Here is a 14,611-nt window from a genome sequence, read left to right as displayed (position 1 = left end):
AAACAAACTAAAGTTTTCAACTATACACAAACCAAATTATAACTATTGCTCATTCATATGTGGGCAAATTTTACATTAACAAAATAAAAATAAAAAAAAAAAACAGATGCCCACACAAGAAGAAAACTCCATCATAGTCCACACACACCATTATTATTATTATTATTATTATTATTATTATCAATAATAACAAAATTAACTCAAAAAAAAAAAAATTGAAACTTGAGTTGTATATACAAAAGGGTAATGATTTGAAATTAAAAATTCTGTTGTGTGTGTGTTTTTTCTACCTTGTTCTTCTTCTTGGTCCACAAAGAACCCAAGATAAGATCCATGACCATACACGGCGAGCTCAAGAGAAGAGTCTATCAGTGTAAGGTTTGGACTCTCTGAGAGCATCTTCCATGGTTTCAACAAAGAGGTTGAGGTTTCTTGGGGGAGGGATGTAGAGAGTCAAAGGGATTGCAGAGAAAGGTGAAAAAGAATTGTAACATGGTTTTGGTTTTTGTTTAGAGTGGAAAATATAAATAAATAGATAAAGTTGATGAGAGGGTTAGCTTTATTGAGTAGTGTGTGTGAGAGTTGTCACATCTCACATCCAAATCAATCATTTTAATAAAACAAAAAAATTTAAATTTTGATGTGGGGAGACACAACTACCCATTATTTCTTATTTTATTATTATTATTATAAAATATTTTGGAAAAATGAAGCAATGAAGCAATTGGTAATGAATTATGTACTCTGGAATCCGAACAATAAAAACACTAATAAAACACCATAAAACACTACGAAAATAACAACAACAAAAAAACAATAAAAAAAACATGGAACAGAATGCATAACATGACAAACCTCAACAATCCTATTAACAGGAATTTCCTCAGCCACACCTGATGATGGCAACACCTTTACAGGGGATTTACCCTTGCCCTAAAATAAAACAAAACAACACCAACAAAACAACAAATAAAAAATTAACAAAAACACATAAATAAATCAAACAAAATATATAAAACCATTACAAATACAGAGACAAAAACAAACAAATACCCAGATATATGAACTTCAAAAATCGAATTTAACAAAAAAAACAAAAAACTTCAAAAACAACAACAGAAAAATAGTAAAATACCTTAACAGAAACAGGCGACTTAAGAAATTCAGAATCCAACTCAAAATCTGAGTCTGAATTTTCAACAACAGTTCGAGGTCTTTTTCCTCGAGTGTTCTTCGAAGGTCCAGCAATGGTTTTTCTTTTAACAGAAGGGGAAGTGGGGCTAGGAGGGTTCTCTTTCAGATTTTTTTTACCCATTTTTGATTTGGGTCTGGTTTTCTGCGATTGTTTTGTGGGTTTTGTAACTTTGGCCGGAGATGGTGATGAACGAGTAACGACCATTATCAAGAACTATGAAGGTATTTATAGACAAAAATAATAAAAATGGGAGGGAAAATGAGAGGGAAGTTTAAGATAGTGGTATGGGATTTGAAATTTTTTAAAATGAAAAAACCACCCACTACTACAACCGTATAACAAAACTGAAAATGGGGAAGAAGATGAACAGTTGAGATGAGAGAGATTACCAATTACAAAATTTAGATTCGAAAATAATAAAAAAAAAATAAAAGAAAAATACATAAATACAATACTTTTTGATCAGAACACATAACCGTCAAATCAAAATAATTAATTTTTTTTTTTTAAAAAAAAAACGTGGCGAAACCCTATCGTTACAAGTGGCAATGAAAATCCCTTACACGGCTAAAGTTTAAAAGGCAGTAAACTGCCAAAAAAAAAAAACAGTATAAATGTTGTTTTTGCCGTGGAACAGTATAAATGTAATAAAATGGGAAAAATCAGTAGTGGGTGTAAATTTCCCAATTAAGAAGAGAACAAAAAATACTAATTACAGAGATTTTAGAGTGTTACGTCACCGTCTCATATCTCTCCTTTATATATATATATATAGATGGTTTAGGATATATGTAGAGTATTATAGAAAAAAAAAATTAAAATACCAAAAAATATATCATTTTTAAAAAAAATTAATTTAAAAAAGAAGATATATAAGGCAAAATATGAGATTTTTTTTTAAAAAATATCATTTTTAAAAATTTTAATTAAAAAAAAAAAAGAAAAAAAAACAACAAGCCAAAAAAAAAGGCAAAACTTGATACTTTTTTAAAAATATATTATTTTTAAAATTTTATTTTATTTTTTTTTTTTAAAAAAAGAGAAAAAGAGGAAAAAATCAAAGGAAAAAAATTAAAAATTTAATTTTAAAAAAATGGAATAAAAAACGTGGAAGGTTATTTTTTTTATTAGTTTTTTTTTAAAAGTTAAAAGATAAAAAGAAAAAGAAAAAAATCAAGGGAGAAAAAATAAAAATTTAATTTAAAAAAATGGAATAAAAAATGTGGAAGGTTGTTTTTTTATATTAGTTATTTTTTTTTTAAAAAAAAGTTTTTTATTAGTTATATATATAGATATTAATTGTGATTAAAAATGTGGAAAATGAGAAAAATATTAGAGTAGAATAAAATTATTTTAGAGTGCCACATCACCACCTCATATTTCTCCTTTATATATAGATATGTAAATTTGATGCACTGATACATTTTTATTTATTTTGGTATTTGAAATAATCTTTTGATAATTTTTTTTTTAAATCATATACTATAGTCGCTATTTAAAATATTTTAGATTTTTTTTTTAAAATAGCATGTTGCACAAGTAATTATTATATTTTATATGCGTGTGAAATAGATGTTTAAATACTATTTTTTATATTATAAATTATTTTAAATTTTGTAAGATATTAACCATAACAAATACGAATATGAAAAAAAAATTGAACTAAGAAATTCTTCTGAATACCGAAATAAATAAAAAATTTATTTTATATACGTGACTATGTGAGTGAAGACTGAAGTTACAATAGGGAAATTTGACTAATTACGCATTTATTGGACCATTTTTTTTTTCTAAATCTAAAGTATTCAATATTGGTAAAATATGTCATTTCTTTTTTCTAAAACTCCATTCTACCCCTCTCATTTGAACAACCATCTCTCTCTCTCTCTCTCTCTCTCTCTCTCTCTCTCTCTCTCTCTCTCTCTCTCTCTCTCTCTCTCTGTAAACACACACACGGAGGAGCACACAATCGACCCACAACCCACCACCTACAACCTTAGTTCCTTCTCTCCACGATCACCATGATCACAGACCCAAGGGCCCACGGACCCAATGACTACCACGAACCCAACGACTTCTCCATCAACCACGGCTTCACCATCGGTAATATTGTCAAAGGAATAAATTGTATAATTAATATTTGTTATGTGTGAGTAGATGTAAGATTTAGGGTTGAAAATGGCCAGATGTGAGTTTTGGGCAAAAAACTTGTTTTTTTGTCAGGCCCGATGGTAGTACGATAGTAGTCTGATGCCTTCTTGTTGTTAAAATGAAGATTGAAGACGAAGGTCCGATGGTAGCCCGATGACATGGGGTCCGATAGTAGTCCGATGGTGACCCGATGCCTTCCTAACGAGTTTAATAAATGGAGCTTAACATCTATAAATGTTAATATGGTCCGATGGTGATCTGATGGTGGTCCGATAGTCACCTGATGCTACTTTTTTTTATGTACAAAAATATATAAAAAAAAAAAATAGGTAGCATCGGGCCACCATCGGACCCATCAATATAGATGGGAATAGAGAGTATGGATGGTGAAGTTAGAAGAAAAAAAAAAAAAAGTGTATAATGGGTATGGATATAAAGTGTACCTATTTTTTAATTTTAATAAATTTGTATTCAAAAATTTAATATACACTAATTATATACATATAAATTCAAATTTCCGAAACAATATTATCTATTTATTACTGAGAATATTATTAATATTGATCAGTTTTATTTTGATATGATATAGGTCATCGTTAAGCTTGTGCATTTTATTTTTAACTTATAAGAAAACTACTAAAATTGATTTATATCAAAAGAGTTTTTTAGGAATAAAAGTTGAAACTTACTTACTTCCTAACCAACAACAAATAATAATATTTTTAGAGCTCCAAAACAAACTTTTAAATTACAGAAAAATGATTTAATTGAGTAAAAAAATATAAATGTTTTAAATAATTTTAATGGTTTATTAATATTTAATTGCATTTATTTTGAAATTATGCCTAATTTTATTTATTTTTATTAAAGGATAATAAGTTAAATTAATCATTTACGTTACTATCGAACGAAATATACTTATTGATCGATGTTTATCCTCACTATATAAATTACCAAAACCAATTAGAATTTGATGCAAAATTATATTTATACGTTACGTTATCATGTATTCATTTGGTTCATACATGAAAAATAGTGTGCGAGTGGTAGTAAATTATTTTTATTTCTGTAGTTTTTTTAAAAACGTTTATTATTATTTGTGACAATATATGTGTATATATTTATAGCCTATTCTTAATTTTATTCACAATTTTCTAACTCAATACAATATAAGGAAATTATTTAAATTTACGGTTTGAGTTTTTAAAATGGTTGCAGTACTAATTGCAATAAGAGTTTTTATACGATTTTTTGTTGCAATTTAGGTTGCAACGTTAGTTACAATAGGAGTTTCTATGTAGAATTCCGTAAAAATACAAAAAAAAAAAAAAAAAACTGTTTTAAAGTGTAGAAATAAAAAAGCTCATACAATCTATTAGGCCATCTTCAATGGTAAAACTTAAATTTAGTGTTAAATCAACACCAAAAAATTTCTATTTCACACTAATTTTTTTTTTTTAATTTCAATCACAACACTAAAAATTATACCAAATTTTATATTATTTATTATTCTATTATTTTATTAATATAATAAAAATATTTTAATACTAAATATATATAATTATTTAGTTTTTTCTCTTAAAAGTAATATTTAATTATCAATTTTTTTTTTTAAAAAATATTGTGGTCTACCTACCTCACTAAATTTGGTGGGATTTTATAGACGAAGTTATTTATAAATATAATTTTAGTATTTTATTAGAGCAAATATACTATAAATTTATACTATATACTATATATTATATTTAGTGTTTTGAAGTAGAGATGTTTTTAGTATCACTTGATAGGGTAAAAGAATATCGGTCCTCTTTATAATAAGAGAGACAAAAATTAAACAGTACTAGCAGAAGCACCACTGTCTTATCATTTTGAGAGACTAACAAGAGTAAATACATTTTTATAAATATATAATTTTAGAATAACGATTGAGACACTCTTACATTATATACTACTTTTAAGTATAATAATATATAATAAATCTCAGCCACACAATTAAAAAATAAGTGTGTACTTAAATGTACTTATCATTGCTTATAATTTTATCTATGTGCATATCCATAGCAAAAGAATACTAAAGGAAACTAATTAAAAAAGAGAAAAAAAAAGAGTAAAAAAGTGATTTAGAAGTAGATGGAGTATATATGATAAGAATTATAAAAGTTTATCATTGCTTACTAATTATTTTTTCTCACCATTCTTTGAACAATTTCTTATTTAGCTCTCTAAAAAGTAGATAGAGTAGTGTATGGTTAAAAAAATATATAATTTTATCTTAAAATCAATTAACTATTGACAAATAAATACACTTAGTATTTAATAAGTTCTCACATGCTCACTGAAACTCTGAAACGTACGTGCTATATTAGAGATATCATTATCAAACTTTTTCGCATTATAAATTGGAAATGATGAGAATAAGATTTGCCTTTGAGATTTTTCAATAAGGTGCCAAATATACTAACCCCGCTTATAATTTAGATTCATAAAAACACACTTTCGCTAGTTGTATTACAAAGTACATACTATCAACCACATATATAATTATTTAGTCATGGAAAAAACACAACGATCTCATCAAATGTTCAAATGTTTTATTGGAAAAATACAAGAAATTAAATGCTCAAAATGTTCCAACAACGTGTCATGAGTGGAATGAATGAAATAATGAGTCATATATGGTGAGTGTGAAATGGCTTAATTAATATTACTAGCTAGTTCAAGCTCATCATCATTATCATCATCATTATGATTCATGACATGAGCAATTTGGCAACTCAAGCTAATTATAAGCACGTGAGAGCCATATGCTAGGACACCACTCCGTTGTGGGCCTCATCAGCCATTGCATGCGTGCCCGAGGTTATTGTCTCTGACCGCACCTCAACCCACCCATAGGTCGGCTTGTGTTTAATATTGTAACAAACCACTCACACAACCAAACAAGTTCTAACCACTACTCCTACTAGTGCCTTCTGTACTACTCACTGTTTACTCCCCACGTACACTATAATACTATTGCCTTATTTCATTTCGCGCTTGCCAATAATATCTGCACTTAAAAAAATATACACTGTCGAGTACACATTTTGATCTTGCATGTCATTACTCATTTATTACTACTTTCTCCAGTCAATGTTAATATATATTGATGTTCCGATTTACTAGTATGTGATCTAATGTTACAAAGAAGAAACTTGGATCCAATTACTCCAATAATTCTACAATTTCTTGGCCAGATTACATTTACACAAATCTGGTTTATCAATTTCATATGCTCTAGCATGATCATGAATAGGTTCAGTACGGTACTGATGAGCTAAATAATTCTATACAGCTATACACCAATTCCAATTAAGAGAATATTCTAACAACCTGATATGCTAATGATTATACAATCAAATAATAACAAAATTTGTCTTGTCATCAATCCTTGTCACTGAATTCTAAGTGCTACATAGTGTTATGATGTGTACAGCTATAGAGAATTATTGAATTTTCTTTTCCCTATCAATTTCCTGCAAACAAAAGGGTAAGATTCTCACACTAAGGGCATTCCCAACGAAGAAATTCAAATTTGCTGTTAAATTAACACAAAAAAATTACTATTTCAACACTAATTTTTTTTTCAATTCTAACCACAACACCAAAAAATTACACCAAATATTATATTCTTTATTATTCTATTATTTTATTAATATAATAAGAATATTTTAATATTAAATATTTGTTAAATCCAATAAATTATATTAGTAAATATTTAACTATTTCATTAGCGTGTATATTTTATTAGGGGTGTTAATCAATTAATTTTTAATATGCAGTTCAAACAGCACCGCACCGCACATTATAAAAATACTAATTTTTTTTATTTAGTTAGGTCCAATATGTGAATGTCCAACTCAAAGCCCACTAATTATTGTATTATTGAAATTTATTTTTTTTTTATATTTATTTTCAAGCCTTATGGTATTTTTGACAAGTGTTGCTCAAGATTTATTGTATTTGTAATAGTTTAATTATTGGTGATAGTCCAAACTGCAAAAATTGCACCGCATCGCACCATTATTTGCGGTGTGGTTTTCGCAGTTTTTTAGTTTCGCGGTGCGGGTGTGGTTTGGGAAATTGTAAAAACTGCATGTGTCGATTGGTTTAAAAAAATAGTCAAAGACCGCAATACCCGCCCCGTGAACACCCCTAAATTATTTTATTAACACACTTAAAAATATAAAAATACAAACAAATACATTTATAAAAGTTTTGATTAATATTTATTTATAATTATTTAATTTTTTTAAATATTATATAATTAGAAAAAAATTAGAAAAAAAAAAACAATTTAGTGTTGTCTACCGTGCCCACCTAAATATGGTGGGACACTGTAGACAAACTCAAAAATGAATATACAATTGACGTTCGGTTGGAAGAGATTTTGGTGTGATATCACACTGTATTTGAGGTTTTGCAGGCCCATTGGAGGTGGCCTAAGTTTATTAGTGAGAAATGCAAATCGAGAGTAAAATAAGCCTTTGGTCAGACATTCAACCACTTGATTGTACAGAGGATGTATCTTACTTCCAACTACTTTTGTAGTACTTTGTCTCTCACATAATACATATCTATTTCAATATGCTTTGTTCTTGCATGAAATATTCAATTCGAAGGTAAAGCACTAGCACTTAAGTTGTTCCACCATGTTATAGATGGAACAACCACAGAGAATTCGATTTCTCTGAGTAGGGACTCAATCCAAGATATTTCATCAGCTATACATGAGCAAGAGCCCTGTATTCAAACTCTATACTTGATTTGGACACGACATGCTGCTTCTTTGATGATCATGACTGTAATGCCCTACTAGCTTAAGGATTAATTATTGTGCTATCATTTGCTAATCAAAGGGTTTAGTATAAAATCATGATTAATAAAATGTAACGTCCCCGCTTCAAGCCTCCATTGGGTCCTTACACCCACGGAATAATGGCTCTTATACACGAGTACGCCACTCTAGCTACTTCCTGGATTGATGACTGGCCCTACAGACCAACACGAGTGTTTTCAGCGTGCTTTGTCCTCACTCGCACGCTTCCTGGGAAAACTTCCCAGGAGGTCACCCATCCTTAAATTACTCCAGGCCAAGCACGCTTAACTATGGAGTTCTTTCGTGATGGGCTACCGAAAAACAAGATGCACCTTGTTGACATAGGTAGTACCAATCAATCCATTTAAGCCCTCTTCAACTATGTAGTCTCATACCTACACAGTGTCAGAATCATCCCACTTGACCTTCCCCAGGCGGTGTGGGATTGCACAGCTTACCCGGTGTTTCCCCTTACGGATCACGGGACTACTGACTGTCACAATCACCCCCCCTTACGGGGTCCGACGTCCTCGTCGACCACACTTCCGGCTGGGTCAAGGCTCTGATACCATTTGTAACGTCCTCGCTTCAAGCCTCCGTTGGGTCCTTATACCCACGGAATAATGGCTCTTATACACGAGTACGCCACTCTAGCTACTTCCTGGATTGATGACTGGCCCTACAGACCAACACGAGTGTTTTCAGCGTGCTTTGTCCTCACTCGCACGCTTCCTGGGAAAACTTCCCAGGAGGTCACCCATCCTTAAATTACTCCAGGCCAAGCACGCTTAACTATGGAGTTCTTTCGTGATGGGCTACCGAAAAACAAGATGCACCTTGTTGACATAGGTAGTACCAATCAATCCATTTAAGCCCTCTTCAACTATGTAGTCTCATACCTACACAGTGTCAGAATCATCCCACTTGACCTTCCCCAGGCGGTGTGGGATTGCACAGCTTACCCGGTGTTTCCCCTTACGGATCACGGGACTACTAACTGTCACATAAAAACTTTTCTAATACATAAAAACTTATACAAAATACAGCATAACTAAAGTGTCGCCCAACGACTAACAAAATTGAACTTATGCTGTCCTGAAGGTCTAAACACTCCATGCCTAACCATTCATATATGTACAATCTTCATTGAGCTCCACTCTCACTGCTGTTCAGCCTTTGCTTAATTTGCCTTTACCTACACATGAACAATATATCTGTGAGTTGACAGATTCAGTAAGAAAGCATAAAATCTAATCATATAACCGACTTGTAATTAGCCGCCCATAAACCTAATTACGATGAGTCTATAACCCTCATCCAACACGTAAAATTTAGTCTCAAACGTTCTTAACTATAGTACGATTGACCATAACATCAATTTATAGTCAGCAATCTTGTCGTACAGATGTGATAGGATCAATCCGTACTATAAGTACAACAAACCATAATACCACATGGTACTCTAGGTATACTAGTGTTGGTAGCATTAGTTCGTACTTTCTGAAAATTACCAAACATATATCTGTCAATATTTAGGTGCAACTCTATGTCATCAAAACCGTTCTTACTAATATGTTATCTAATTGGCAAACATAAAATATGTACGCTAAACATGTACATATGTACACCTATTATACTAATCTTACCTTAATTTCATAATCAGGTGTGACTGCCAACCTGAGTGGAAAACCTGCTCGACGATTAGAGACCCTACGTCACATTAACGTAAAGCTAGTAAGTGTCTCACTAAAACACTTTTAAGGTTTTAAACTCTTAATCTAAAGTTTTCCTATAGATAAAAAAATTGACAAATACCCTAAATATCGAAAAAATATAAAAATTGACGTACCCGAAAACTACCCTAAATATTATACGGTGATTAAGCGATTTGTTATAACCTCTCACAATTGATTCCATGTGAATCATGCATGCCAAAATATAGTGTTCACTTTGTGACCACTTTTCTCCTTAAGTACATAAGCTTTGAAAATTCAATCATAAAAGATTAATTTTCACACAACTCAAATTCTCAATTAATTTTGATACCAAACATATCAAAATTAAACACTAATTTAGACACCAAACATGTCTAAATTGCACTTTATTTTAGGTCAAAACATATCTTTTTTCAGTAATACCATTTTCTAGTCTTAAGTTTTTAAATGTTAATTATTTTATCTATTTAATAATTATGATAAATTGTCAAATAAAATTCCCATTTAACTTATTTATTAATTAGACTTTCCAAAGTCTCTTAATTAAAAAATAAATCCTGAATTTAATTTTTTTTCTAAAATTTACCCTTGCTTAATGGAACTCATAGTCTTACTTAGAATTATTGATTAACTAAAAGTTATTACTTGAGTCTACAAGACAACATTATCTTAGGTAGTGTGGGGACCATGAGTCTATATAATCAAGCTCCCAATAAGTAGTTCCGTAATAAACTGAGTAAATTCTCTATTTTATTAATTCCTCCTGATTGTACTATAGATTCAGAGTTGTACTCTTAATTACATAGAACACTCTATTCACCAAGAATAGATACGTTATTAATTATACATTATCTAAATAATCAATGATTCTCTATAGATGATTTACATTGAGTACGGACTAAAATTACCATTTGAACTTTAAATTTATTTTATCCTTAAAATACTTAGCTTCTTATAAATAATATTTAAGTAAACTAATATAATTACTGAAATAAGAGCTCTTCTATTTATGTCTGTTAGCTAAGCTCTAAGGAAATCATTATTTCACTTCTAAGTAATTATAGAAGCTTTAGATTTGATTTCTATAATTAGAACTCCCACTCAATTGCACTACAGTGTTCCCAAGATGTAAGTATTAGGTCGATCCTACTGGTTAACTGTAAAGAACAAGTCAAAGAACACATGTAATATATTTAAGACAAAATCTAACCATCTAAGGATTAAGATCTTTGATATAAGATCAACTAAGTCATATTTACTTAGAAAAGATATTACAGTAAGTTTACGATATCTTTTCTACTATGAATATCGGTCTAGTCCAATGTATAGCAATTACATCTGATGCTAGTTTACTTTACTAATGCCTTGAGAAAGACATTCTACTTATCTAAGTGTAAGCAAAACCCATCGCTTATTATCACATCAGTATAAATCCAGTGCATTGATAAATCATGAGACTAAATATTTGAAGCATAATGATCATAAATATTTTTCACTATGTAGAAAACATAATAATCATGCTTATCCATATGTTTAGAATTTAATAGAATTTATATATTAAAACTATAATCATGAATATATCGTGTGAACTAGGTAATATAAAATTTATCTTCTATATCATTCATTGATAAGCTAATAGGATTATATTGAGATATGTTATATTTAGGGCATAAAATTCCAACATATAATTACTCTCAAAAAAGGTTAAAGAATCACTACACCCCCAAGGGTGTCAAATTAGTTTGGGGGTATATACTACTACCCCTACCGCGAAGCTAACTTATCTACCAAAGGGTAATGGATTATTCTAAAGGGTCTACCCTTACCCCCAACACTCCTATGGTCCAAGTATCACATTCTACCTACATAAGACAATGTGTCATCCTAGTATATAGACTACATAATATTCAAGAGCAAGTGAAATGGGTCTTAGGGGTACACCCCGAGGTAGTGACTACTACCGCTCGAATAGAGTTGAACGACCGTGTCACATCCCAGGAAGTACCCTCACCATAACCAGCTCATTCAACATTCAAATTGCGCAATAAGCTCAATGGTGGTTACAAATTCACAGAAAATAGTGGGATATTATCACGAGAATTGGACTACAACCACCTCTAAAAGCCAAGAAGATGGTTGAGATACTTTCGTAACAGTCACATCTCTAGAAGAGAGAAACATTGACTCTTCCCCTATACAAGGGGTCAAACATGACCTAGGAAGGAAAGGAAAAATTCATAACTTAGAGAGTAGAAACTCTACCCAATTTAATTCTTGCACCCAAGAGCATGTTCTTGACTTTACGACTCCGATTAATAAAACACAAGTGGAGTAGGCTAATAACAACACTTGCGGTCGAACCTCTTTAAATTTTGGTGTTCTTTATTTTTATTTTTTATGATTTTGCTTTAATTTCTCATTAATTACGACTTCGCGTCAGTTGGCTAAAAATCCTGTGAACAATGGGTTAGAGAGAGAGGGGTTGTCACATGTAAGATCTGCCTTTTCAGATTTTTTTATGCATATATATAATAAATAAGGGTCACGTCTAGCAATATTGGTAGACTCGCTCTGAATACCGCGTCCAGCTTTGTTCGACATAGAAACGACACCAATTTTTTTTTTAAAAAAATAATAAATAATAATAATTATTATTTATCACATCCCCTCCCATTTTTCATGTCCAACATTGTTGGGAAAATGAAATTTTTTTCATGTCTATCATTGCCGGACATGAAATCTCTCCAAAACTTGTTCATTCTAATAATATTTTTATTGGACATAAAAAAGAGACATTAAGGAGGTTTTTTATAGTATGATTTTCTTTTATATTGTCACATTTAATATAAGAAAGATATATTACTATATGTTTGTTTTACTATTACTTTTATATTTATATGTATGTTTCATGCTTTGAGTTGTAATTTTAATTTTATTTTTTTATTCTCTATTTATGTAGCATTTTGTATTCTAGAGTTATAACTCTTATTTACTCATTTCTAGTTCTTTGTATTTGCTATATATAGAGTTGAAATTTCCTTTGTATTTATTTATCTTTTATTTATGTCTTCTGTTAATTTCATATATTTTTCTAATATTTCAGGAAACGGAAACGTGGTAGAAAATCTTACAATCATAACTTTTTATTAGTTCTAACCATCTTCTTTCGTCTCATGCTCAACTCTTTTTTGGTGAAGAACACTTTTATCTATTGTATTTTATTTCATTATTATTTTTTTCTTTTATCTTTTTATTTTAAAGAACTGTATCTTATATCTTAAAGCTAAAGAATGTGAAAATTACCTAAAATGTACATAGTAAAATGAAAGGTTGTAGATATAGTCAGAAATAAGAAGAAACGGAATAAGATTTTTGAAAACCAATAAAATATAATAAACTTTAAAGAAAAGGATTATAGACAAAGAATAAAATTAGAGTTTTTATGTGGTTGGGATATTAAAAAAACTTAGTCTACGAGATATTATTATTATGTTTAGTCTGGAAAAGTCTTAGGATTTACATAAGTATTTGAACCCTACAATTTTCCGGACCACTTAAGAAATGAGATTCCAACCCTTTGCATGAATAAGTTTTTTTATATTTATAGTGCTAAGGTTCTTTCCCACTGATGGGGTAAATACAAATAATATAATGACATTTGATCCACTACAAAAAATAACTATTTTTAGTGGCAACTTTTTAGTCAAAACATAAATTTTTTGTGACTAAATGTGACTTTTAGTTTATTCAAAAAAAAAATGTGACTTTTAGTCACAATAAAATATTACTTGTGACTAAAACATAGCATTTAGTTACAAGTTGTCACTAATTTAGTTTTAGTCACAACAAGTATTATGACTTAAAAAATATTTAGTCACAACAAATTGTAATTTTTATGTGACTAATACTTTTAGCCACAGATCTTTTAGTCACAACATAAGAATTATGTTTTGTAATTAGTCACAATTTTTTTTTTTACTTTTAGTCACAAATTTTGTTGTGACTAAAAGTAAGATTTTTTGTAGTGAGCCGATTCGGTGAGACCCAGCCCGTGAGGCTTTGATCTTCTGGTGACGTGGAGGCCTCATCACATTGATAGTTGTTAAATTGTGTCCTACTTTTGTGAATAATAAAGACACATAAATACTTGATTGACAATTACTTTATTTCCTTATTCGAAAGATATGAAGCCTGTACGTGATCCTGAAAATAAAATCCTTATATTTTGAGATTTTGCAATAAATTGTTATAGTACGAAGCTGGATATCAAGACGCTCATTAGTTACTTATCTGGAAGATCTATTCAATGCTATCCGAAGATACGCTATGACGAAGGTGTATCTTATCTGAACAAGTCATTTGTCCAACATCTAGAAGGTTTGACTTCGTTATTGGATCTAGTCCGTTATTTTGGTTGGGCCTGGAGCAATTGAGTTGAAACCATTTCAGAATTACACGTGGCCTCTATTCGAAACACGAATAACAATATGCATAAAAACAAAATGAGAAAGGCTAAGACACCTAAACGTGTCAAACACTATAGGAAGTGGAATATCGTTACTAATGTAATTCAATATCGAGTCTTACATATTTTAATTATATAAAGAATATAAAAAATCTCTTACAAATTATAAAACGTGACATTGTAGTATGAAGCATTTTAAAATACTAAATAGCAATGCTCAAACAAAA

At 30.1% G+C, this 14,611-nt stretch overlaps 1 protein-coding gene across 1 annotated transcript; it reads right to left on the bottom strand.

The window, feature by feature from the left end:
* Positions 1 to 340: 340 nt before the first annotated feature.
* LOC133037213 (uncharacterized) lies at positions 341 to 1,800 on the bottom strand. Its single transcript, XM_061114091.1, has 2 exons — positions 1,136 to 1,800; positions 341 to 933 (listed from the first exon to the last, which is right to left on the bottom strand). Exons 1-2 carry the CDS (start codon positions 1,397 to 1,399, stop codon positions 736 to 738), a joined length of 462 nt encoding a protein of 153 aa, XP_060970074.1. The 5' UTR covers positions 1,400 to 1,800; the 3' UTR covers positions 341 to 735.
* Between the last annotated feature and the right edge of the window lie 12,811 nt (positions 1,801 to 14,611).

Source organism: Cannabis sativa, chromosome 4, assembly GCF_029168945.1.
Source record: "Cannabis sativa cultivar Pink pepper isolate KNU-18-1 chromosome 4, ASM2916894v1, whole genome shotgun sequence".
In the NCBI taxonomy this organism is placed as follows: Eukaryota; Viridiplantae; Streptophyta; class Magnoliopsida; order Rosales; family Cannabaceae; genus Cannabis; species Cannabis sativa.
The sequence above is the reverse complement of the archived record's forward strand: the minus strand, read 5'-3'. Positions and strand labels throughout refer to the sequence as shown.

What these genes read in the sequence shown, in the direction of transcription:
- LOC133037213 (XM_061114091.1), bottom strand. Translation starts at nt 1,399, where the DNA reads ATGGTCGTTACTCGTTCATCACCATCTCCGGCCAAAGTTACAAAACCC. An exon ending in AGTCGCCTGTTTCTGTTAAG is followed by an intron (nt 934 to 1,135) that starts GTATTTTACTAT and finishes GTTTTATTTTAG; the next exon opens with GGCAAGGGTAAATCCCCTGT.